The 27,747-nt window shown below is 38.2% G+C and overlaps 1 protein-coding gene and 1 long non-coding RNA gene across 2 annotated transcripts in view; one reads left to right on the top strand and one right to left on the bottom strand.

Moving 5' to 3' along the window:
• eys (EGF-like photoreceptor maintenance factor) overlaps nt 1–27,747 on the top strand; it is a 183,479-nt gene that overhangs the window by 116,993 nt on the left and 38,739 nt on the right. The window contains exons 39-40 of the mRNA XM_088012971.1: nt 9,934–10,086; nt 19,435–19,585. Of these exons, the coding sequence (XP_087869097.1) occupies nt 9,934–10,086; nt 19,435–19,585 (304 nt within the window). The remainder of the gene's footprint in view (nt 1–9,933; nt 10,087–19,434; nt 19,586–27,747) is intronic.
• Nucleotides 1,288–5,749, bottom strand: LOC148155326 (uncharacterized). The gene is made up of 2 exons (XR_015765386.1): nt 5,270–5,749; nt 1,288–2,388 (listed from the first exon to the last, which is right to left on the bottom strand). It is a non-coding gene; the product is annotated as an uncharacterized LOC148155326 (long non-coding RNA).

Below are 27,747 nucleotides of genomic sequence, written 5' to 3'. Positions count from 1 at the left end.
CCTCAACTAGAAAAGAAGTTCCTGCTTATTCCCCTACTTGTCAGAATTAAAAACTTATTCTTTGAATACCAGAAGTAGCCTTTTAGTGTCACTTTTGCTGAGTTTGAGGAATTGCTCCTTCTCAAAAGAACTACAGTCTCAGGTTTAACAGAGTCCAATCTCCTTTGAGCACTTATCCAACAATGTGCTTTCCAACACGAGTTTCTCATAGCCCGCTTTAAAAGTCCAGGGGCTGTTTACATGCTGACACAGTCTCTGACCATGAATTTGCCACAGAGCGACTTTGCCCGGCGACAATCTTGTCATTACATCTTGTCGAATTAAGGAATAGCCACATGAGAACAGTGAAGCGAGTCACCCCTGTTACGCGCTAATCATAGATAAATCATGCAACCCAGTGACGAAAGAGGTGGACTGGTTTCTGTCCTACATGAAACACTGATACGTAGCACAGATCTTTAACAAATATATTAATGCACATGGGTATGCAGCCTGTTTATTTTTAGCAAGTAATTTAATGATAAACGAAAGAAATGCTGAAAATAGTCGACATCTCAATGACAACAAAGCTTACTGACAAAGATGTTTTTATTACACAGACACACATAACTGCTGATTGTTTATAATGCTGTAGCTTTTATTTTTATTGTTATAAACTCGTGATGCAATTGAACAGTAAGAGACTTAAGTTCTTTAACAGTGCCCTGCAAAATTATTATTTAACTTTGTTTTATGAAATTTTAAATCAGGGTCGAAGGAGATCGGCAGCAATAACGAAACCAAACGCTGTTCCTGCTAGAATTAAATGTGCTCGATTTATTTCCCCACAGAATACAGCAGAATAACATGCATCAAACACTGTTACTGCTAGAACAAATATGCTCGATTTATTCCCCACAGAATACAGTACAAAACACTCTATGACTAAACACGTGATGCTCGATTCATTCAAGTTACCAGCGCTTACCTCGTGAAACTTGGCCGGAGAGCCTTCGGCCTAGAGACAAGCAGCAGCATCAACGTAGCTGGGCATTCGAACGCGATCCACAGCAGACTCTGACCAAAAACCGCGGGCTTTTTCGTATTTTATCTCTTAAAAAAAGGGAATGTTCACGTGCAAAGGGGGAGTGGCCATCTCCATCCTTGCAGGCGAGCCATCCAATCAGAGGTAGCCGCTCTCCGACCATGAGCCAATCATGGGCCGAGAGCGCGAACCAGCAGACCAATCAGAGCCCAACCCAAGTCAACCAGAGCCAAGCACGCCCTGTTCACGTGATCTGCATGAGCATGTTCAATTTGCATAATACATTGAGCAGAATAAATTTTATATCTAATTATAAAGCAAAGAACAAGTTAAAAGATAATAAAAAGATAATAAAAAGAATAATGATTATCAAAGAACATAAAATAAAAAGATAATAAAAAGATAAAAAATACAAAATACCAGATCATTCCACCCCTTGGTCTTTGATAATCACTTTAGTCTTGTATCCCGAATTCGCAAAGTAACTTTCATCTTAAGGCTGTAAAGCAAAGAACAAGTTAAAAGATAATAAAAAGATAATAAAAAGAATAATGATTATCAAAGAACATAAAATAAAAAGATAATAAAAAGATAAAAAATACAAAATACCAGATCATTCCACCCCTTGGTCTTTGATAATCACTTTAGTCTTGTATCCCGAATTCGCAAAGTAACTTTCATCTTAAGGCTGTGTTATAAATTCTATCAACCAAAGACCTTTTTACTCGTCTAATATATACGCAAATCGTTCTCTTTGTATGTGGGCATGTATTGTTTTCATGTTACATGCCGTCCATTTTAAAGCTTGTGAGATGTTTCTCAACACCTCGGATGTGGCATTCCACATACTTAGGTCCCATGTCAGTTGTTGCTGGAAGATCTTCGCTGCTTCTTCCTGAGTCATAACTGTCGATGGCATCCAGACCCCTATTTGGTGAACAGCTCTAGCTGCATGTTGTCCGGTGTTGGACAGCATCGTGCGGGTAACCTCGTTATCCACCGCATTGGATACTCCCATCAGTGTTCCAGCTCCACCTAAAATTGTGTCATACCACTCACGTCCTCTCCGTGCACATGAGTCGTCTGTCGGTGTCAGAATGATACTGACACATCGGTCACGCGATTGAATCCGTAATGTACATCCTTTGGTGACAATAGGCATGGGTGACCTTGAATCCTGGCTCCGGTCATGGGTACTGCTTTCCCACCACAGTCGAATCTTAGCTCGAGAGCGAAGCGGGACATTGTCAGCAGTACCATGGCGACCAAGGCACGGCACACGATGACTTCGCAGCCGGTACATCCTCCTCGGCGCCTCCCATGATGGCGGACGTCGTCACCGCCGGCGTCACGGGAGTATGGAGCTGAAATGACAATTAGCACTGCTATAACACAAAATAGAAAAATACTGATTAGTTTTCTTTTAAATAACATTTTGACACAGGCACATTCAACCACTTCTCTTCTCCTAAATATATACAGTTGCATCGTTGCCTTGGGCAATGATTTATGCGGCTTCTGGTGGACCATTTTCCTGTCTCACCCAAACCTTTGCCCCAAGTTTATCTGTGGAGCCAAAACCCCCTTTTCTCCTTACTGTTATCTCAGTGGGTGGAGAGATTTCCTGAACTTCTGACATGTCACACGGTTGCAGTAGCAATTGTGCAATCTTGTCTCCTTTTTGTAATACCAGGGGACTTTCGCCTTGGTGGCGACACACCACACCCAATTCTCCCCGATAATCACTGTCAATAACCCCAGCCTGAATGGTCAATCCTTTTAAGGACAATCCTGACCACGGTAGAATATGTAACCCGAGCCCTGTTTTTACAACTTGAACCTGATTAGGTATTAGGGTCAGGGGTTCCAATGTTCTCAAGTCCAACCCTGCAGAGCCTGGGGTAGCTCTGATAGGAAGTTCTGCCCTTTCATCAATCTTCCACATTTTGATAGGTTCTTTATCTGGGGTGTTATGGACAGTGTTCATTTGGTTTAGTGGTGTTACCCCTGGTGCGATTGGCCTGTCATTCAATTGGGCCACCGCTTGCGCTAGATTTGGTTTCCAATTGGTCAAGTCATGTTTATCACTCATCTTCCGGAGTGACTCTTTCAACAATCCATTCATCCGTTCTTCCAGGTGTGCAAGGTCAGGATACAGGGCTGAATGTCTCCTATCCTTATTCCTACCTTTTTTGCCCTTCTTTTTCTTTTTAACAGTCCGCAGGTGTTTTTCCCCTTCTTCAGATGATCCTGATTCTGGGTCCGAAATTTCAGCGATGATCTTTTTCTTAAAGGGCCCACCCGACTGTATTTGTCCTACCGACTCAGATCCACGTGCTTCGCTCATGGACTCCTGGACGACGTCGCGGAGACTTTGTGCCAAAGTATGCAGTCCTGGAAATTCAGAATATCTTGTGCAACTTACCTTCAATCCTTTTTTATGGCATTTCTTCTTTAATTCCTCTGTGGGAAGTCCATCTATTTCAGAGGGAGAGACCCCTGCCTGGATCAGTGCTCTCCAGTACACAGATCTGGACGGTCCCTGTCCTGGTCTCAGCCCATCCCTGTGTGGGCCACGGGATCCTTGCTGATGGTCATCCCTTCTTCGTGGCTCCTCCCAATTCCCCAGGGCTCCTAACTCCCCTATACGATTCTTAATGTCAGACATGGAAGCACCTGGATCGCCTAGCATCACAGTTAGCATTGCTGCTCGGTAATGGGGGGGTGCAGTACGAATCAGCTGATCCCGCACGGCTTTCGGAACTGCTAAGCTTTGATATTGATCAGCCATGCCCACTACCAACGCATCTCTCACACACAACCGAGTCAAACGCTGTGTACATTCTCTTAACGTTATCCAAGCTCCAGTGATTTCTGGCCAATCAGTAAACGCGGCGTATTGGTTTTGTATCGCGGCCGCCCACACCACGAACAATGATGCTGCATCTGGCAGTTGTCTTACCTCTTGGCGATAATTAGAGTTTATTGCTCCCTCTGTTGACAATCCTGCAAAGGACATCCCATCAACTGCATCTATTTCCACTTGTGAAGCCCCTTCATCCAGCATCCGTGCTAACCACAAATCTGTCGGCTCCCCATTCTGCTGCCGCAGTCTGCGCGTTAAATGTGAGACTTCTTCCTGTGTGTAATCTTCCACAATGGTACGGTAAATGGGATCAGGCTGAGGAGCCGCCACCATGTCATACACTGGATTTCCCTGAGCATCAACTACCAGCTGCCCCGCATTGTCCCTGCGCTGTTGTCGCACATCCGGCAGGTGTCGTTGCTCCTGCCTCCTGCGACGAACAGGTTTCAGGTCCAGCCGAGGGCGAAGGGGGGTGTTCGGTGTTCCCCCACAAGCATCTTCCCCCTCCTCCCAAATGTAATCTGTTTCATCTCCCGAAATATTTCCATCCCATTTCTCTGGGTCCCATTCTGCAGTTAAACCAGCAACAAACGCACGAACATTTTTTGGCGAAGGCTGCCGGGGCTTCCTTCTAAGTTTCTGTTGCTTCTTCAGTACAGCTACCTGAACCACAGTCCTCTCAGCTAACTCAGTCATTTGCTGTAACCGTTTATTTAATAGCTGCACATGTTGCTTATGTGACGATTCTGCAGCTAATGCATCGGCTAAGGCCTGTCTATCTTTCAGCTGCTGTGCCTGTGCTTCCTTATTAATCTCATGCTGCTTTTTCCACGCGGCAGCGCAAGCCCACATACGCCTTTGCAATCCAGCAACAGGGCTTTTGGCCTGCACCACGATGCTTTGCAGAACAGCTAACAACTCCAGCGGCTCGGCTTCCCGCAGCGCATCTCCCCACGGCTCGGGTCGCCCTCCCCCCTCGCGCAAACACTGCGCTACATCTTGGTGAGGCTGATCCCAGCCAGGGATTATTTCAACTTTTTTCCCAACGTCATACTTACTCTTATTTTTATTCTTTCTCTTAAACATGTTAAACATATTTGCCGCAGTCCCCTTTAAAATCCTGTTCGTGACGCCAAAATGTTTTATGAAATTTTAAATCAGGGTCGAAGGAGATCGGCAGCAATAACGAAACCAAACGCTGTTCCTGCTAGAATTAAATGTGCTCGATTTATTTCCCCACAGAATACAGCAGAATAACATGCATCAAACACTGTTACTGCTAGAACAAATATGCTCGATTTATTCCCCACAGAATACAGTACAAAACACTCTATGACTAAACACGTGATGCTCGATTCATTCAAGTTACCAGCGCTTACCTCGTGAAACTTGGCCGGAGAGCCTTCGGCCTAGAGACAAGCAGCAGCATCAACGTAGCTGGGCATTCGAACGCGATCCACAGCAGACTCTGACCAAAAACCGCGGGCTTTTTCGTATTTTATCTCTTAAAAAAAGGGAATGTTCACGTGCAAAGGGGGAGTGGCCATCTCCATCCTTGCAGGCGAGCCATCCAATCAGAGGTAGCCGCTCTCCGACCATGAGCCAATCATGGGCCGAGAGCGCGAACCAGCAGACCAATCAGAGCCCAACCCAAGTCAACCAGAGCCAAGCACGCCCTGTTCACGTGATCTGCATGAGCATGTTCAATTTGCATAATACATTGAGCAGAATAAATTTTATATCTAATTATAAAGCAAAGAACAAGTTAAAAGATAATAAAAAGATAATAAAAAGAATAATGATTATCAAAGAACATAAAATAAAAAGATAATAAAAAGATAAAAAATACAAAATACCAGATCAAACTTTTTTACGTTTATTGAGCCCTTCAGCATCTTCAGTGTAGTATTTTTAAAGGTGTTGTTTTATGGCCTTTAAAATACAAAAGATTGTTTTGTATTTAGTCACACCCATCTTCCCATCCAATCTGACCACCTTCCCGTGTATCCACTGTTAGCTGGACAAATCAGGCAGGACTGTGGGAATGATGTTGTTTGATTTCTCAAAGATTTAACACAATACCTCCAGATTTCCTGTCAGAAACTCCAGAAAACACAACTGTTTTCTGCCTGAATTAATAACTGCGTGACAAACAGACCACAGCATAGCCTGTTGTAAATATTCAGGCTAGTTAGCATGGCCACTGGTGATGGCAGATGGTTATGGTTTTTCTTTAACAACAAGTTGTTTCTGCGCCATTAGAACATTTAGGACTGAGTACATGAGTTTGATTGACAGCGTTGGGACCCCCCTTCCTGGCTTTCATTGGTTGTTTTTGGTCTGGAGCAATGCATTTCTTCAGAGAGCAACAGTAGCACAGAGAAGAGGTGGGGGGTTAGACTGATCGTTTCAATGATTCAAAGCCTCAACATACTGTCATGACATGGTGAGAGTTTTAGCAAATATGTAAAGAAATAAATATTTTTTTATAAGAGTTATGTACGGCAGCTTTAAAAGCAATTAGTTTTATTGGATTTTATTTAAGGATGTCAAAGTAAAAGGGCCTAAATACTAATGCATCCTTTGCAAATATAAATAAATAACAATTGTGCACTACTTTGTGTTAGTTTATCATAAAAAAGCTCTATAAAATATATACAAAATTTTTAGCTGCAATGTGAGGGGAAAAAGCGTGAAAAGCTGCATGGGATATCAATACTTTTGCAAAGTAATGGAATACATTTTTATATACATCCTTCTGTACATCTTCTTCTAGGATGTAGTCCTCTGCAACAACATTTTGTCCAGCCTCAGGATTAATAGAAAGCAATCTTAAAATGATGTAATAAATGGCACCTGTGTCAGGTAGTATTTGTAAAAGACGAAACCAATGAAGTGAAAAATTATTCAAGGTTGCTCTGTATTGATCACGACTTCATTCCACACCTCACCGAGTTTATTTCTGACTTGTATATTAGAGGCTGTGATATAGGAAGCTGACCCCTAAGGGAAAATAAAATGCCAAGTGCACAGTACGTCTCATTTGTGTCATTCCAGCAACTTTTACTTAACGTCTAACATCAGTTGCAATACGAGAGTGTGCAATTCCCCCCTCTTAAACCACCACAGCTCTGTTAATCTAATTTGTATTTTTATGCGCTCATTTAATTTTCAACCAGTTTAGCTTCAGAAATCATTCATATTTTTTTTACAGTGTACTAGTCATAATTTATTTGTTCAGTGGCAAATAGGCAAAATGATAAACTTGCATGTAACAGTTGGGTTAATTCGTGTCTTCTGTTTGTTTTTGGTCTGGAAACCAAATATAGAAATGCAACTTGGAGCAGGAAACTTGAGGAGAAAGAAGACCATCAATAAATTCAATCAGGAAAAACAAGTGATCATGCAGACAAGAGAAACAGATCAGATTTTTTGAGCTTTTCTGTTTTTGTCTGTCTGTCTTTGACATTAATGGGACCTGATATGGTGTGCCTCCTGATTTGCCAACATTGTGACTTGGTGCTGCCAGCTCTTTTTGTGGGCATCTAGTGTGTGGTTTCTGTAATTGCCTGTGTCTTTAAAAGTGAGCCAGCTTGGTCATCCTTGCTCAGACATTTGCCAGCAAATATTACAGGATGGATTCATCATTTTTGGTCCAATAGCAACGCTTCTTCCACAACGGAAACACCGTCGCTGATGTTTTCTCTTTGTAACTCGAAGCCTTGGCTGCCATGTCTATTCCACACAATGTTCTGCAGAAAAAAAAAGAAAAAAAATACCCACAGTGTTGTTCATGGAAAAAGAAGAGACAGTTCAAAATGTATTGAAAACACATTAAGAAGAAGAGGATCATGACAATATGAAAAATGCCATGGGAATCTTGGTTATCCTTTTAACAGGTGAACAGTTCAAGTTGTCAAACGTGGTAGTTCAAAATGCTGATACTTTCCATTACAGTAAATCTATAATACATTGTTCTTCCCTCATCATGGATTGATATCAAGAAACAACAAAAGCAGAGCAAACTCTATAAATAAGTAAATGCAAGTGCTATTAGTAAAAGTATTTGGAAAATTATGTAATGAGAAGAAAATTTCATTGTTGTGCAAACAAGAACAAATATATTATTGTATTATTCCAAAACATTTCTAGAGAACAACCTCCCTTAATACAACCAAGGTTCTCAAGCTGTGCTATTAATGGAACTTTGACGATCATCTGTGGTAATTTAGTAAATTGTGGTATTTACGATTTAAATATAACACAACTTAATTGTAAAGTTGATCTAAAGAAAGAAACGATAAAAAAGAAACTGGTAAAAGTGATGATAGATAGCATTTTACGGCAACCTTCACTATATTATAAATACATGGCAGCCATATTGGATTTTGAGGTTGGGGTTGCTGAGAATCCTTCATCACTCCCTCCTGTATTTCTGATTTTAATGGGTCCTCCAGTGAAGTTTAAAACTGGGAATATGCTTTTCATATATATATATATATATATATATATATATATATATATATATATATATATATATATATATATATATATATATTGGAAGTAGAGTTTATTATTTTATTGTTTGTATGGCACAACAAATGCAAATGGTTCATCTCCTGTTGCATGGTTTTAAAATTATTTGTTTACAGAATAATAGAGAGAAACTCGTAATACTCTTGGAGTAGTTCTCAGATAAGTGCAAGCTGTATTTTTGTTTGGATGCAGTGACTATCAGCAGAATCCCCTTTGCTGTGGCTCACTTGGGCTGTTTTGAGCTGACTTTCAAGTTCCTGAACAGCAAACGACCCACTTGGTGTACAGTGTCCTTTGTGTAAAAGGCCAGCAGATGATCACTGGCTTGTGGAGTTGATGACCTGAGCTTGTACTTCTTCCACCTTTCCTTAAAATCAGACCCTTTGTCATCCAGTGGGAAATGACACACTAACACGTAGCCCTGACAGGGCTCTGCTGACTCTGCTCACAGACAAGCTATCTGTGCTGTAAAGGCATGCAGCAGGCAATTTCTGTTGTTCTCCTTACTAAGGAAAGCACTTACAGACATTGCTTTCACTTTGTAGCGGAGTAAAGCTTCTTCTCAAACAAGACGGAGGCTCGTATTTCCTTTACTGAACCCTTTTGTTCAGTATTTATTGAAGAGGAAAAAAAGGGCTTCAGCCGATAAAAACAGAACAACAGCAACAACAACTGCTCGTAACCAAGCAATAAAATCAACAAAGCAAGATAGTGACTAAACAGTAACAGATCCTTAAGCATTCTTCAAAATAAAAGACTTCCTCTATTCAAATAAATCATGTCTTACACTGAAATATATTTCACTTCGCCTTTGTAATTGTATACAATCATATTCAATATAATAATAATAATCATCATGTAAATTATGCTTAACATATAATTGTAATCAGTCACTTATCATGCAAATATACTGAACAACATAAGTGTAAAAAAGTCACAACACACTTGGTATGCCATTCTTCTTTTGAAAAATAAACTTACAAACCAATTTGCTGGGAGCAACCAGCAAAGTGGTTTGTAAAACCATTCAGATCTAGATGTCTGTTAATTCTGCTTTTATAAAGCTTCTACATGTTCAGGTTTGTCGATTGTGCCGAAAGGTTGCTCAGCTTACTTCGCTTTTATGAAACTTTGTAACTACAGGAAACAAAATACTTAAAATTGTTTTTAACGCACATGACCCTTCTTTGTTATTGGTAGTAGCAGAGACTGCGTCTTAAATATCCGTTGGAGTTCTTTGTTTTGGATACGTCTTTCTTTTCCATCCCTTCTACCATTCCCCCTTAGGATATTCCTTTGCAAGAGAAACGTGTCTTCATCCAGCCTTATTTGTCACACATCCAGTTGTTATGACTGTTTAATTACTGGTATGAATTCATTATGTCACTGCAATAAAAGCAATGATGATACACAAATTTAACGCTTCAGGTTTTAGAGCAAACTTTAAATATTAAAAGCATTTGCTCTAAATGTAAAGTTTAATTTCTCTTCTCGTTTTTTTTTTTAGATACCACCATCTATATCCCATCTTTTGACGGCACATCGTACCTGGAGCTGAAACCTCTTTCATCCCTTCCACACCCTTTAAATACCGGAGCAGAAGACACAACTTTCTATCTGACAGTCAAAACAAGATCAACCCAGTGCACCATCCTCTTTAGTGAGTACAGTCTCCCTTTAAAGTATTTTTTTTTTTACTTTCTGACTCTCAAAGTATATTTCACTAAAAGGTGCATGTAAGTCCTCAAAACCTTATCTTTTTATAGTTCACATTACAAGCAAGCAGTTAGACAGCTATTATCAAGCAAATGTTTGAGAAAATATTTAAATAATATGCTTGTTAAAGACGTACATAATGTTAATAATCTACATCTAAAAAAAAGGTAATTTAATTGTTTATTTTAATTTACGTTTACATGCTGAGCACAGTATTACTAACGGTAAGAGAGTGTGCATAAAAAGTGGAACAAATACAATAAGATTCATCATAATATTTGTATGTTTCTATGTATTTAGTTAATAATTTATTCATTTAAGCAGTGACACAAATTTAGTCTCCAAAAATTTGTAATCTCTATTGCACAGCAAATCAGAATTTCCATGATGACGGAACAAGATGCTACATCATGATTCTTTTTAGCCAACTTTGCATGGGCCAGGAAAAGTTTACATTTAAAAAAAAAGGTTTTTTTTTTTTTTTTCTGATGTGAGTCATGGCAGGAATGTCAGTGTGACAAAGATGTGTGCACCTGCACCAATACTTGGTGAGTCTTATTGTTTGCTGGCATAAAAGTGTTGTGAAGCCACTTGAAAATAATCCTTAAAAACAGACTAATTAAATAAAACTCTGAGCAAACAGACGGTGGTAACGTGGTGTCAGCACTTCTGACAGAGAACTGTATAGAAGTCTGCAATGTTGCATTTTACAGGGTTTTTGTTTATACAATGAGGATTTACCCTAATGCAGCCAATAATGCTGTAAGATTTTATAAATCTTCTGGGTTTCTTTGCACAGATTAACTTTAGGTTACTTAAAATTTAAAGCCACATTTGGTTTTCTTCTGATTATGAATAGCTGTTGGGTTGTGAAGCAGTCAAATAATTTTTTTATTGTTTTAGCAAAGTCAGTACCTGTTTGCTTGCTTGTTTGTTTGTATAGAAAAAATGCATCTAAAGGACAATTAAAAGGCTGTTTGTATTTTCAACAACAATAATAAAGGTAGAAAACAAGAAATGCATAAATTTGATAAACAATCTCTACATTTCCATTTCAATGTTATTGTTAATACTAAATTGGTGTTTATTTTTATCCATAATAGTTATTTTATTTTGAACGACTGCTATGAACAAAAATTGACAAGAAAAAAAGCATTAAAAAGCCTCATCTTTACTAAAACACTTAGTGTTTTTGTCATAAAATCTAAAATACACATTAAATTTCCCAAGTCTCAATTACATTTAACTGTAAAACATTTCAAACTTGTTAGACAGAGTTTCATCTAAGGAGGGAAGATTCTGTGTGAGAGGAGAAAGGATTGGTTCTCCTGTGAAGGAAATCTGTCTCTACCCATCTTTTGTGGGCACTTTGGCAGCTTTTCTGGTGTCTCACAACTGATGATTGAGCTATAACCTAAACGCAAACAAAAGAATCCTCAAGAGCCGGTCACTCACATGCTAGAGATAACATTGCATTCACCCTTTACATCAACCTTGAGCTCTACATTGTATCTCTGTCTCTTGCCAGTTCCTTTGTTCCCACACCTGCACAGACACAGACACACACCCTTTGTTACAGAGAAAATTGGAATAGGGGGGGGACCAGACACCCTGAGTAGATCCTCTTAACAATAGAGTATTGTTTGGGGAAGAGAGCAAAGTCGTTATATGTCCCCCTCCCCCTCCCCCCCCTCCCATCATTTTTAGAAGTTGCAAAAAGCTGAACCATGAGAATATTTCATAGTTAAAGCATATGCATATATATATATATATATATATATATATATATATATATATAATTTTTTTTTTTTTTTTCCAGACAGCTTAGAGGTGAGGTCACCATGCCTTGAGCTATAGGTCCTCTAATGACTTAAAAAAACATCCAAGCGTGTGTCTCACCGGACTACAGTTGCTGCTCCTCGCTCTAAAAACTGCAGCCACCTTGATTTTTGTGAGTCTGCTCCCATGCTGCACCAGTCAGGTGCAAGTCCAACTAAAGTTTAACCACTATGCATTGTGTGGCGATCATGGGTGATTTATTCCACACAAGCCGGGCACAGACGTCATAACATTCATCTTGCCGGTATGGCCTAGATCAACCTGTTATCTGTGACATCCTCTGTAGGTTCGCAGTCTCTGATCTACATTTCCAGGTCTGTTAAGTGTTGCTGCGCACCTCAGGGTTAAATGTCTGTCCTTTGATCACAACGTGGATTTTCTAGTCTCAGTAACTATGATAACGGGAAGATGAGGGCCGGGTTAAAATGCTCCCCTGAACCAAAAAGTTGATGTTACACTGTGTCTAATTTGAAGCAAGTACATTTTGCTTAAAGAGTATATTTAATGTTTGAAGAGAATACAAAAATCATTTAAAACAAACTAAATATATATATATATATATATATATATATATATATATATATATATATATATATATATATATATATATATTGCTTTTAATAGTTATTCTATTAAATATTCATATAATTCTTAGAATAATAATTATGTAACCCTTTTTTTGTTTCTCTGGACTGACGGTGGCGTGACAAAAAAAAACCCAACATATATGTAAGATAGTGACAGTTAAATCTGTCAGCTCATGAAACATAAAAGTAATGGATGCTTTATATACAGTTGGTTTATTTGAAGATCAGTTAAACCTTGAATACACATTAGCAAAGTCCTTATCAATATTAGGACAGACGTCTGGTTCAAGTGTCCATTTAGAATTACGAAACAAATCATTTTTTGACAGCTAAAAATATTCAGTTTCCATGTTTTAGTTATGTTTTGTACAGTTCAGGTTGCTTGGTGTAGATTATGTGACTGTGCAAATATTCGTCAGATCATTTTTTATTAGCTCCTTGTACTGTATAAATTGTATTTACATATATATTATGATCAGCACACCAACCTTTCTCATTTACCTCAAAAAACATCTAGGACAGGTGTTCATTTTAGTGAACCTTTGTCAAAGTGACTATATGCGTTTGTGTGTTTTAGTCTGATAATATGCATTTATTTTCTGAGTATGGTGGGTTGAATTATGGAAAGTGTTGCATGCATTGTTCAGGAAGTACTGTTTTGCAGACTTAACTAAAAGATTTCAGAACAGAGTAGCAGAATAATTGTAAAGCAAAGCTTTTTTTATGCTTTGCTATAGTAATTACTTGCTTTTTGGATGTGTTTTTAGAATACAGAAAACTTATACACCTGTGGTGAAATGATGTTTTAGATTTTTTCACTCTTGTGGGAAAACATTTCCTGTGTTTGCAAAGGTATTCATGCAGCCACTGCCCTAGATGCCTTCAAATCAGTTTTAATGTGATAAACCATCACAAAGATGCATAACGGTAAAGAGAAATGACAAAAAAAAGAAAAAACATTCTTTTCAGTATATACTTTTTACTAATAACAACTGAAAACTCTGGGATGTATATGTTTTTGTAGTCTGTTACCACAAGTACCTATTGCACTTCTTGGGGGTTATGTGTCCAAAGGATTTGCTTATCTAGATATAAATACTTATATTTGTTTTTAAATGTCTTAATGGCCTTCCTCCAGCTGACCTTGGATCATCTCCAAGGCCAAGTGACCAGATGTGATTGGGCTTTTGTGGTTGCAGCTCATAAGTTATCAAACAATTTGCCTCCTTTACTGTCTTTTTTTTTTTTTTTAAAGACATTTTTGGCTCTAGTGGCCTTTATTTGATAGTTAATCAACAGGAAAGTGGGCAGTGAGAGAAGGGGGAAGACATGCAACAAAGGTCACCAAGGCTGGGAATCAAACCTGCAACAGCCGCATCAAGGACTAAGGTCTTCATATGTGGGTTGTGCTTAACCCCTGCGCCACCAAAGCACACCCTCTCATTTGAAGACTCATATTTGTCTCTTTCCAAACACAGCAAATAGGTTGGCCTCAATTGTTGGACCAATGTTTGCCTAAAACTACCAAACTTGTTTCCAAACATTATAAACTCAGCTTTTAAGATAAAATGATGACTAACAAGTGTTTAGGGTACATCAGCTCTGACCACAATCTGATGCTGCCACCTGGGTAGATGATGTGTTCAGGGGTAATTTGTAGTGAAAGTTTTCTGCCACATAGCTATGCACCGGGAAGCTTACCTATATTTTACAACCCGTCTTTGGCAACCCATTTTTGTGGACAAAACCCTTTATACTTACGATCCTGCTCTCCCATGCTCCCCTCAGGAACAGCTCGTGCTTTGTTGGATTAGCTGCCTTTCTCAGAGAAACTCGCAACAACACATTGAACCAACAGCTTTTCTTCTTTCCTCATCTCTTTTCCCACAGTCTGCCTCATCTTACTTAACCCAATGCCATTCCATGAATGCTTACCTAACTTTTTGAGATCTGATTCAGATTCTTGACTTTACCAGAAGTTCTCTTGAAATTAATTAACAACAAATGAAATTAAAAACAAATGAAGATATTATTATTATTACATTTTGTTTTAAACTACCTTCTGCATTTCTGCACACATGCCATGTAGTTGTGGTGTTGTCCTATTATTTTTTTCATTTCCATGTGATGTATTGAACAGTGCTCTTTTGGGGCTTCATAATTTGACATTTTACTTTTTATTCACAAATTCTTCACTAATGTTTCTGGGGTGGCTTCTGCTTTGTTTTATTAAGTGACTTTGGAAAGTACACTATCCAGATATGTATTTGTAAAAATATATCCAAATATCATTTTTGTGTTGCATTTTAACAATTATGTTTTGTATTGTGTTGGACTTTTATATCACAATTCCAATAAAAGTGCATCAAAGTTGTGCTTGTAAACATATTTAGAGTGGTGATACGTCACATTTTTATTTTAACTGTTTTTTCTTCACTACTACCAGATATTGTAGGAAAGTTACTGTATTCATAATACTTTAGTAATTATTATGTTACTATACCTCAATAATGAGATGGAACATTGTAAAGCACCTCTGGAAGATAACACTGTATGACATCCTAATGAGTCACCTCTGCATTTGTGCTTGAAGTCAAGCTGTCCAAATCGCTTCACTTCCACACTGTCTTAGGTTGTGTCACATATTTGGAGCAAGGAGATATCTGGTTAAGTAGATCATCAGTAACTAAATAGCTGAGTGTGTAATCTCCCCTATATAACTTAACTTAACAGTTAGCTACCATCATTGTGCCATACAAACATTTTTTGCCATTAATATCAGACTTGAAAACTCTGGTAAATTGGACATGAAACTCATAATTTTAGCCTTGGTATCTCAGGTAAGTTCATTTTACTTACAATAACGCAGTGCCACATAATGTAGAGGCTTAAAAGAAAAGTGTTAGCCTTACGGTGAAGAGAAATGAGTATTCAGAAAACACACAGACAGTTTGCACAGTGGCTTTTATCTAGTTACGTTTCCTTGCTTATAGCACGCTGTCTTTTTCAAATCAGACGATGGGAACTGAGCAGAATCCTCCAGAGATCAAACATACAAAGTTAATCAGAAGAAAACCAAGTGATATACATTGAGATGTGAGGAATCGCTTCGCCAAATGTGCTCCATATTCTCCACCTCCCCTTCCGCAACTCTCCCCGAAGCAAATCCACAAGTCTCCCCCTGGACTTCAATTGTCAGATTGAGAGGAGAAAGACTGGAAGGTGGGTTGTGAGGGGGGGGACAAAGAGAGGGAGAGGAGAGGAAAGAGAACAGGTGACAGGCACTGACAAAAAGGACGAATGCCCTGTAAGGTTCAGTGCACAGTAAGAGGGCCACGGAGACGCCACAAAACAATTTCCTTTCAGACAAAAAATAGAATAATGAGAGATAAGAAAACATTGACATCTGTTGTAAATAATATTTGTCCAAAAATGAGTTATGACACAATGCAGAAACAACTGCTAAAAGAGGAGAGTATAGGTCATTGTTGTCAGAAATTGATTTAAAAAAAAAATGGCGTGACTGACTGCTGTTTTGCTCATTAAATCTAATGACTTTCTTCAAGTTTGGTGTTTTGAAAATAAGTTAGATGATTTAGTGTCATGAGTAATTATGTTTTTTGGGGAGTCGCATATGTTTTCTTCATGTTTAGATAATTTGCCAGTTAACATTATTTTGTTCTTTTCTTAAAAATGTGCAGTTTGTGTTTCTTCTGCTCGTCTCTCTGATGTTGGATGCAGTAAATATAATTATTACCATAATTTATGCATTATGGCTCATTCTCCCTTACTTTTCAAGGTGAATTAAATTCCTCTCAGTCTATTCCTTTCTGCATCACAGACAATTCCAATACATAAATTTTTACTTAGGGTTCATTAAAATGTTTAAAGTCCTTGAGATTCAGTGCTTTATTTCTTTCATTTAAAGAAGTAGATGCCTTCAGTTCAGCCTGCAAACAGAGCATGTGTATGCAATTAAGAAGAGACATAGTCTGTAATCTCATCCCTTGCTGGCACAAGTTACAGCACTTCTCCACCAATTAAATGGTCACATGTCATTGCAAATCGCTATTTGCAAAGTAGAACCACGCATGGAAATTTTGGAACACAAAGTCATTACACTCACTATTAGTGTGTCATTAGCGGCATTGCAGACTGGGAAATATATGGAGTACCAAACATGTTGAGCTAACAGCAGCCTCTGTCTCATAAAGAGATGGGAATTGTATTGATCCCCTTCATTTGCATCTTGGTTACCATGCTGCCTTGAAACATCTAGCTTAGAAGCTGCTTTCTTTGCTGATGTCTAAACCCCCCACCCATGCCATTACAGGACCTCAGCATAGATGACATGCACACTGCTAAGACACAACGCTGTCAAGCCCACACACCTTCATACTATTTTTAGCTCGCAACATCAGCCTACTTCCTGAGATTCGTGGCTCTAACCCTGTTGTCTTTGGAAAATCAAACAGGTCTACTTCGCGCCTACTCAGTAGCTCTCTCTGGACTAGTACTCCCTTGTCACTTCTTCTATTTCAGCTGAAATATCCCCTGTAGGCCTTGTTGGAAACACAGAAACATTTAAGGTCTCTCTAACAGGGCAGCATTGCTGCTCAGTCCCCTGCCCTGTAGCCACGTTTTCCTTCACAGCGAGACAGGAGGTGAAGGTTCTCTTTCTGTCTGAGTCTCTCTCAACGACCTGCATTCTAACATTGTCATGCATTTGTTCCTGTCTGTTCAGACAGCAGTCTGGGGCCGGTGTGAATGTTCCCTCCACCTCCCTTATGAAGACCACAGTAGTTTATGAAGGAGCATAAAGCTGTCCAACACTTTCAAATTGCAATTACTTTTTTGCAGGAATTATGTCATGCAGTAAAGTATGGTGACAATAAAGATTACATACCTGACAAATTACTAAATAAATTGTCAGTGGTCATATCATTGTTTTATTATCGAGAACATAGTGGTTGAGAAAGCCAGACTCAAAGCAGATGTGATGAAGCTTTCCACTCAGAGACAGTTAGAGCTCTGCTGGAAACGGAGTGCAAGTAACAGTTCATGTCATGGTTTAGAATAACAAAAAACCTGGGTTTTAGTATTTTAGGAGTCCCATTTAAAAAGTGAAACTTGTAGATTTCTGTCTCACATTGATGTAATTCAAGGATTTATTTCTGTTTATTTAAGTGGTTATGACTTATAGCTAATAAAAAAAACAATCTCTCCCCCTGGAATATTAGAATATTAAATATGATCAGTAAACTGAAGGATTTTTTTTTTTTTAATCAGACATGTTTGTTACTGCTCACTTGACAGGTGTTCAGCACAAAGCCATTAACACCATCCAATCCAGCTGCAAATGATCATCACTAAAGAACGTCCACATAGAGCTGCGTGTACAAGTAAAATTAAAAGTTGAGTAGAAGGAAAATGTATGGTCAGAAAATCCTGCTGAGGAAACATGGATAACTGCAGCCTTGAGAAGATTGTGAAGCAAAGCCCATTTGAGAGTTTGGTGGAGATGAGGCTTGGACACCAGTTCTAGAGTCAATGTAATATTAGCAGAAAAAAAAAACAGACTTGATTTGGAGAGTCATGTCATCTGCTGCGTTGTCTCAAGTTAATAACTTTCTACCAGGACATTTTAAAGGAATGCCTGCTTTCTGATAAGCCTGCTGCGTTGTACGATCGTCGTGGGTAGTAACCATTATATACATCATTTTCAATTCGTTTTAAATCTGATACAATATTAGTTTCTCATAATGTTGATTTTGAAGGGATCTGGCTCTTGTGTTGAGCTCTCTGACTCTGTGTATAGAGGCATTTATACAGCAGAAATACAGCGAAGGAACCTGCATATTTTCTAAACAGCTTTTTGTAATAGATCAGTCTTTCTTTTTCAGTGGCTCCTTGCATTTTTTTTCTCCCCAACCATCCTCTCTTCAAGTACTCCGTGAAAAGTTTATCTATCCCTTAGAGAGAATAAATGATTATATTTCCAGACTTTTTCAAATGAACTCTCTGTGCCCTTTGAGCAGATTCCTGTCTGTATTTCTTTATTCATGTACTCGAGAAGGAGGGGGTTACCGTTACTTTTAAGAATCGTGTCCCAGCTGAATTTTTTGACTTTTGTCATACATTGGCCTTATACAAATAAACTAAATTGAGCTGAATTGATTTTTAAGAAATAAACGAAGCGTTGCATGCAGACGGCGCTTTTGACATTTTACAATTTCTCAGGTCCGGGTCAGTTCCATGTTGCGGTTTTATTCTTCAAGGGAGGAAACATTTTGCCATCGGCTTGTGTGTGTTGTTGCTGAGGTCACAGCAATGTGAAAGATTCTTGATAAGCTTCTGTCTAGAGAGAGGCAAGCTTATTGGCTGTGAGATGGTATTTGTTAGCGGACAGGAGTCCTCCCTCAGGTTTTCATGTGAGGGTTATTGATCTCCGCAAGTATGACCTTGTGCTCAACATCCTCTATTTTATTGGCGGACATTGATGCAATATGTAAAGAATCTGTGTTTAAGTAATTGAAATAGGGGTATAGCCATAGGATGGCAGACGTATCTGATAAGGTCAGATTTGATCTACTTCTGCTTTTATTTTCTTTCCTTTGTAATAAGCCAAAACTTTTTCTCTGGTGCAAAACTAATTTCTTCAAAATCTTTTTTTTTTTCTTTCTCTTTGGCATCACGCACAGAAGGGACTTCCTTTGGGATCTCAGTTTAATTCAAAGTCATTTATATTGCAGTGTTTTTTTGTATTTTTTTTTGTTTTGTTTTGTGTTTTTATCAGTATGCTGAATTTAGGAATAGAGGAAATGAAACTCAAACTTTTTCCGAATTCTGTTTTCTTATTGTTTCAGCCCAGGAGCAGAACTTTGGGGATCGGTTCCTCCACGTGTCCCTTGAAGATGGACGCCCCATTGCTCAGCTTGGCTGTGGGGGCACCAGTGTTTTACATGCAGCTGCTGACAAGAGCATCAATAATAACAGATGGATGTCGATCCTAATCCGGTATGATGTTTGATTCCTTTGAGTTTGATTCACAAAATACACAATAAACTGGATGTTGTTTTGTTTATAAAGTCTTTAGGATGGATCTTAGCATAAATATAAACACAACAATTGTGTTCTCCAAAAATGGCAAACCAAAACAAACAAACAAAAAAACAACATAATCTCATCAGCTACAACAGTATTAAAAATATGGCTAATAAAACATAGGTATTCAAAAGTTACTGACCATTGAGTCATGGATCTATTTGTTCTCTGAAGGTATGTGATGTCCTGCACAAAGCTTTGACTTGCAAAACCTTTAGGACTTCTAAATCACCTGATTAGATTAATTCATTTGTAATCTCTCTCATGCAAGTAAGTGGGAAATGATTACTGTAAAGCCAAGCAGCAATGTAATAGTAAGAGAAAGAAAAAAAAAAAACTGTTGTGTGTTTTGAATGACATGCTCCAAGATCTACTTGAAATAAGTTGAAAGAAACATTTCTTTATATTCATCACACTCACCTTGTATTATAACTGCAATAACTATAAGTTTCATTGTTTAATCAAAGATGGCATGCGATCCAGGCATCAATAAAGTTTGTAGTTTGAATGTGACAAGATAGGAAAAATGTACAAGAGTAAGTTTTGTTTTTTCACCATACTTGCTATTATTTGACTCATTTCCTTTAAAACGTATTTCTTGTATTGACATCAAAGTCACAGATGAATCTATCCTTTCACAATACAAAAGAAATCACTTGGCTCAGAAAGATCCGGCACAGTTTGGCATGTTGATCTTGATCTCCATCCACTTACACTTCTATCCCATCTCCTACACCTAAGCCTGACAAACAATGCTTCTCCCCTGCACAACCGATCTTTCGTCTCTGTGGTGTGCACACTGGCTTATGGCTCATCACTATGGGGCAGAGGGAGCTGCTTGGGGAAATCTGAGAACGACTGCCGCAGAGCTCTGGCGGCTCTATTTATTCTTGATATGTTCAGCACTTTTGATTCATATGCAAATGAGCGTGTGACATCAGAGGTATTTGTCTGAACACTAAATACTTACTTTCCTCAGCTAGGAGTTGACAACACTGAATACAGCCTTGGTAACTTGCAGGTGTCAGCATATGTGTGTTGCAGGGCAGTAGATGCATTTAAGCACACATAAGCCAGGATTTTTTTTTTTTTTTTACTTGGCACATGACACCAGAAAGAGAAAACCATTTGCCTTTTGCTTTTTGAACAACTACTGTTAGATGTTTTATTCACTCTGTACTCTAAGCAAATGGTGTGTTGCACTGATTCAGCACTATCAGTACGAAGAAATAAGTACACCCCCACTGTGCAACATTAAGTTTTGTGATATGGAAAACAGTGGTTCTATTTTTTTTATTTTTTTATTTATTTTTTAAGATAGAAGCGCTAAGTATTGATATCCAATTACTTTGTTCAGTTTATTTGATGACAAAAAGTTATGAAATTTTTGTAAAACAAAAATAAGACAGTCAAAAGTAGACATCACACTAAGAAAAGATTTAGTTTTTTTCTGCCAGTAGGATTTAGTATTTGGCTACAAGAATAGTGTTCAGCATCAGCCTCGCCACATGCACTTAGCTAAGCCCTGTTGTGATGTTTGGCTGATCCGATCCCAGCTCTTTCACCTCTGGCTTCTCCTAAAATGTTCTTCTCTCAAAGGGTATTGTTTTAAGTGACTTCACTGAATTAATTAGTTTCTCTTGCTCCATTTTGCTTCTCCAGTCGATCGTCTCCAATTCCCACTGCTCGATCTGTCAGTCAGGCAAATTTTATGACAGGCAGCCCCACCGTCGGCCCAGTGGCAGGAGGGTGCTGAGATGCAAATCAAACTGCATTCAAGTCTAGGCGCAGGAGAGGGGCGCCCCAGAATGGTCATATCTCTTGTGCTGAAGCAACTTTTAATGACTTTTTTTTGCGCCCGAGGGCGGAAATATGTCACCAATAAGTTTACTCATCATGAACTATAAAATGTTTATCTTACACAACTAAAAAATATATGCATATATTTCAAAAATATTTTTAATTTGTTATTTAATTTCTATCAAATTTGTTTTTTGTCTTATTCAAGGTAATGTTGCAAGTGGTGGGGCGGCGCCCTTGTGCCCTCTATTGGCCAGCCGCCACTGCTAAAGAACTATATGAATATCTTTAGGCAATGTAGGAAACTCGATACTAATGGAAAGAAGCACAACACAACAGCTTTAGATTATATAAATTTTCTTCAGAAATTTTGTGTTTGTGTGTGTTTGGCTTTATTTTGAACAAAAAATAGTTTAAAGACACCAAGAGAAAAAAAGAGCACTCTTGAAATGCCCTGTGCTGTCATATCAATTCGCAGAGAGGAGTCTGTGGGGTGGGGGAGGCTGTGTCATTTTTCATTTGGGGAGGACATGTTTACTGTTGGCTAGCGTTTTGATGTCGGGAAGTTTTCTTTTCTTCAGGGACATTTTGGGGCTATACTGCAAAGATTAAATTTCCAGAGTGGCAGACTCCAAATGCTCCCCTGGTCATTTTGTGAGGCTGCGTCCATTATTTGGTTGAAACCTGTTGTGCCTGACATTCACTGCTAGAGTAATTTTCATTCTTAATACACACAGTTAGGGATCAATGAGGATGATACATAGCTTTCTGCTGGAACACATTTATTCTCTTGTCACATGCGAGTCCCTGGTAGATATGATTATTCAGCCTCCTTTATTTCTCGGCAGTCAAAGGAATGGAGTCTTTTATCTCTTTAAATGAAAAGCCAGGCTGTTATTTACTATATTTCGACTGTGTGATAGAACCACGTCTTTATTAGAAGCAGGAGATTTATTAATTTTCTTTTGTATGACCTGCCGTGTTTGCTTAAAATGCCATATTTTGATACTTCAAAATGAAATTGTGCACATAAACATTGAGCCCTTATTTCTACATAAGTGCATATTTGTGAGTAAGCCAGATTTCTATTATTTCTTCATCTAGCAGTCTGAAGTTCATTAGAAATTTGGAGTTACAGCTCCATAGACCGTCTGCTTCTGTTCTCTTGAATTTTGCTTTGTGTCTTTCGGCGTCAGCTGGTTTGAGGGACTCCACTGCAATTGAAGACACTGAATAAGTTGTGAGCATTAAACTCTTCGTGGTCTCTTCAGACTTCATGGACTGTGTCACATTACAAATCAATCTGTTTTTATTTATTAACTGTAAAACACGATCAAGTATATTATACCCAACAATTTATTCGAATCATCTCATATAGTTTTCATTAAAGTTATCAAGTCATACATTTGTATATTAACCTTTATATTTTATTCGGACTAATAAACTTCTACAAATCAGCAATGTTACTCTAGTGAACAGATTTTAAAGTGTTAGAGGGATAAATAATTTTTGCTTTGAACATTTCTCAGTTGCATTCCCTTGATCAAACAAGTTAATTAAGTTAATTACCGGTAATACACATATTTTGTAAAAATGTGATAGTTTTCTAACACTATTCTTAATTTGTGGATGCCTTAGTAGTTTGGATGCTTTAGTAGTTTCAATGTTAATGTGTGTGTGTGTGTGTGTATATATATATATGTGTGTGTGTGTGTATATATATATATATATATATATATATATATATATATGTGTGTGTGTGTGTGTGTGTGTGTGTGTGTGTGTGTGTGTGCTGAAAATTAAATGAACACGATTAGGTTTGAATTGTGCTTGTTTTTTTTTTGTTGTTTGTTTGTTTATTTTTGAGTTTTTCCCATTAATTTTGTTTTTGTTTTGCACTGTATGGATTAGCAGAATTGAATTAGAAGGAATTAAGCTGATGTTCATTGAATTGAATTCTGAGTTAACTGGAACTTAAACTGAATTGGATCGAGTTGAATTAAACTGAATGGAATTGCATTGAGTCAAGCTAAACTAAAATGAGTTGAAATATAATTTTAACCAATCCCAAGTGTAGTTTTCTTCAGCATCCAGCATAGGAAGACTGCACTCATATTATATTTGGAGAGTTTCTGTTGAAGACAGCTTTTTTTTGTGGGGATTGTCGTCTTCCTAAAAGGCACCACATGCATCTGCTGAGCCAGAGATCAATCAGCAGAATCTAATATTAGTAAATGATTTATGAAGCAGAAGCAAAGAAGCCCTGGAAGTTTTACCTGTTACAGACGACAAGTCAAGTTCCAAAGGCACCAATTATAAAGATTCTTCTGTCATTAGAGTCTCCCTGCATGGTAAATGCATTTCTTTACAGACTCCCATTAGGCTTGCAGTAATAGCTTTTTGTTATAAATAACAGCCTCAATCCTTGCTTCAAGTCTTATTACCCCTGAAACAGCATGTTCCTACAAGACAGCACAATCATGTTAATTTAAACACCGAGTGATACCAAGCATTCCGTTGACCGGTTTAGAAATAGCGCGTGCACTTAATTTACCCATGGAATTTGGTTATTTACCGCTGCTGTTCATTGACCATTGAGTAAGTTTTCAATGTAAAAACGCACATGTGGGTGTGAGTGTCGCATAGCAACAGCCCCTGTAAGAGAAGAAAAACAGACGTGTGCTGTGAGGGGGGAAAAAAACAAACTGAAAAGACATTTTTAGGACATATCAGGAGTCTGACTTCTTTAAATTAATGCTGCAGAAATCCAGCTTACCAGGTTCAAGTCCAGCCTGTTTCAAAAAACACCTGTTAATCTGTGTGAGCTTCTTCAATAACAAACTCCTTAATGGAGAGCTGAGAGGGCTCTTTGGTACCCATATGTCGTCACTGCTTTTCAGTCTGTGGGTTTATAAGGTATGGGGTAACTTAAATTAAAAGTGAGTAATTTATTACTACAGAGAAGTTAATAAATCTCTCCAAAGATAAACAATCTTACTCATTTTGTTTTTATACACAAACAGCACATCGTTAGTACACTGTGTTTCAGTTCCTTTAAATTTTCATTAGACTTAATGTCATATTGTGTATTCACTTGATCTTAATATAGAGCATTTTTGTTTTCAAACACACATCAACTCAGCGTGACGCCAGATCAGAGTTAAGGCGTGTTTATCGCCTGCACTGTATTCAGCGCTTTATTGACAAGACCTCCTCTTAAAAGGTTCACTGGAGAGGCAGTCGGCAGCCGCGCCTGCTCACACTTGGAGCTTTGTTTTGTGAACCCCCACAATGCCAAGAGCCTTGCTGTGTGCTGTCTAATTGTATTGCCAAAGATATAATGATAGAACACAGGCTGCCCAAATTAATTGAGGCTTGCCGGTCACAGCACAAATTATGCAGCAAATGCTGCAGTGCTGCGTGTGAGAGCGCCACTGCACCATAGCCGGAGCGGAGATTACATTCACTAAAAGTGCAGATGTTGGTCTGATATGTGTTTGAAAATACTTTGGAAAAAAATATATTAAACTTTTCCCCCAAAATTGCTCCCTTTTGATGGTTTGTGTTAGATGGTGTGGAGATTTATTTCATAAATAATAAATATTAACCATATGAAGGGTGATTTCTGTTTTGTCTTCTTATGTAGCTGTTCAGCCTGCTGTGCTATGACTAAAAGCATGGTGACAGGTGGTATTTGTGTTCATCATATATGTATAACATATGAGTCAGGAATTATTAATTTGCTCATAAACATTAAGGGTCTAGTAAGCACCATTAACTTCAAATATAATAGTTTTGTATTGGTTAAACGCCAAACTATCTGAATACTACAAATTTACCATGTTGTGTTCCATCAAATCATTTTTTAGGAATAAATAATGTTTTTTTAGAATGATAAACAGCTAAAAAGGTGTCACCAAAGCCCAACAGTCAGAGAAATATGCTGCAAGGGCACCAGTGTGCTCCATGATGTTTTACTGCCATCTGTTGCCAATACTTTCAGATGTTTTATGCAGTAGTAATATTTTAATGATGATTCTTCCCTCATTGCTAATTTTCTGCAAGGGGACTGTGAAGGAGGCACATTTGATTGGAAAGACAAACGCCCACCTCAGGTTTAACAAATACCTTTGCGTAAAGGTGCAGTGCTGAAAATATCGCCTGGTCCCTTAACATTGCAGGTAATATTTCAGAGGTTATGCCCCTGAAAGTTACAGAAATGCTCGTGCCCTGAATTAGTCACACACCTCGAGTCTAAATGAAGATTTTAGAGATGACAAATTGCTTATGATTAGATCATTAGCCAGATGAACAAATGCATAAATGATGATTGAGGATGTAAAAAAGAAAAAAAGCTTTCCACCACATTGTGGTTTTGTGTGCCTGGAGAAAATAAAATATTTACATGTCTTTGTTTGTTTATCTGAAGCTGGGATATTTCTCCCGTTGATCCTTTGAGACCAAGCAGGGAAATAGAGCAAAGAAAACCCAGTTCCAGATGATTTAATCTCTCCATTAAAGGCCTCTTTCCCCTCTCTTTCATTCATATATATGGAAGGGATCAACCATTGTGCGTTTTGTAGTGTTTGTGATGTTAATGTGAGCCCACAAGGAATAGTTTTAGTTGTCTGGCTAAAAAGTCTAGAATAGTTATCTATATAAATAGCCAAGTTTTCCTTAGAGCCAGACCAATGTAAATTAGCTGAGTGGAGCATTCAGTGTGCTGACGAGAGCTCATCAGGAGACGTCACCCTGTTTGCTTAGGCAGAGACTGTTTTTTTGGGATATTAGCAGGCACAAAAAATAATCCCCACTGTGCAAACCACTAAAATATGCATCAAACATTTTCAGCAACAGACATTTTATAATATTTCTATGATTTTTCATACCTTTCTATAGTTTGTTTTGCTTCACAAAGACGTGTACTCATGGCATGTATGTGCTCATTTGTACCTTATCATCTTGCTTTCTGAATTTCAGTGGAGAGGATATACTTTTCTAAAATATCTTTCCGATCTGTTAATGTTATGCTAATGTATGAAGAATGACAGAAGAAACGGAGCAGGCACCCTGGGGATAGTAATGTCTCTCTTTTCCCTTTTCTCTGGACATTAGGCTGCCTTTCACGTATTCAATCTTAAACATGTGTGCATGAATATATGTGTGCATGCAGATATGTGTGTACAAAAGAGCTCTTGTGATTTCCATACCTGTAATTAGTCCTACCTGAGGTTGTGTGTGTGGGATTGCCTCAGGGAGGTGTCCTGGAAGGCTGTTTCAAATTAACAGGAGGGCGATTGCCCTTATTGTTTCCATCTGGCTATTAAAATACACATTTGAGGCTTTCTCCTCATCAACGCTCAGCCAGTCACAAGCAGCAGGATGGTCGATTTTGCAGAATCAAATTAGCAGCTCGGTGACATACAGCGGCTCTCAAAAGTGTACATAACCCTGTTAAAATGTCAAGTTTTTGTGATATGAAGAAATGAGATTGAGTAATTCCAAACCTTTTTCCACTTTTCTTGTGACATCAGATAACCCCTAAAGAACAATACTACTGATGTATTTTTCAAATAACAAATTAAAAATTTTAGGCTTTAACGTACAACTTCTAGGCTATTGACCTGAGGTGAATTTGCAGCAGTAGTCAACAAGAAGTTAAAGTTTTGTAATGGTACAGCCAGAATCTAGAATCATAAAGTGCTTCTTCAAACTATCAATTTATATGCACTGTAGTGCAACCAGGTAATTGTAGTTTTATGTAGTTTTAAATGGCACATTTTTTCTCAAATGGAACTGTTTGTTTTCACTTTAGTTTTACATGATGTCAAATCGATTAGTTGGAGGTTTTGAATTTGTGACTTTATGTAAAGTCACAAAATCCTGGATTTTCATTAGAGGTGTAAACAGGCTTGAGATCCGCTGTGTCATTTATCTCACATTTAAGCAGCAGGCACTGCATAAACTTGTAGGATGAAGGTGCCTCGCGTGAATTACTTCCCAGCACATAATCAAGTTTATGTGAACAATGAAGTCCATACGCAACCTGTCGCAATATAGAGAGCCCATGATTGTATAGCGCCAGCATAAGCCAATGATGGATCGAGGAGAGGGAAGTGCTTGACTTTGTCAGTGTTGGAGTATGACACAAGTAGACCAGCTACTTAACATTATGGCTACAACATTAATGACTAGTGCAACTGTATATTTCCCCAGAGAGTCCCAGCAGGTCAAATGACAAAATTGTCTTCCTTCTCATTAGGGTTATTGTGCAT

Source organism: Poecilia mexicana, unplaced genomic scaffold, assembly GCF_051168715.1.
Source record: "Poecilia mexicana isolate PSO_F unplaced genomic scaffold, ASM5116871v1 scaffold_15, whole genome shotgun sequence".
NCBI classification, from domain to species: Eukaryota; Metazoa; Chordata; class Actinopteri; order Cyprinodontiformes; family Poeciliidae; genus Poecilia; species Poecilia mexicana.
The sequence above is the reverse complement of the archived record's forward strand: the minus strand, read 5'-3'. Positions and strand labels throughout refer to the sequence as shown.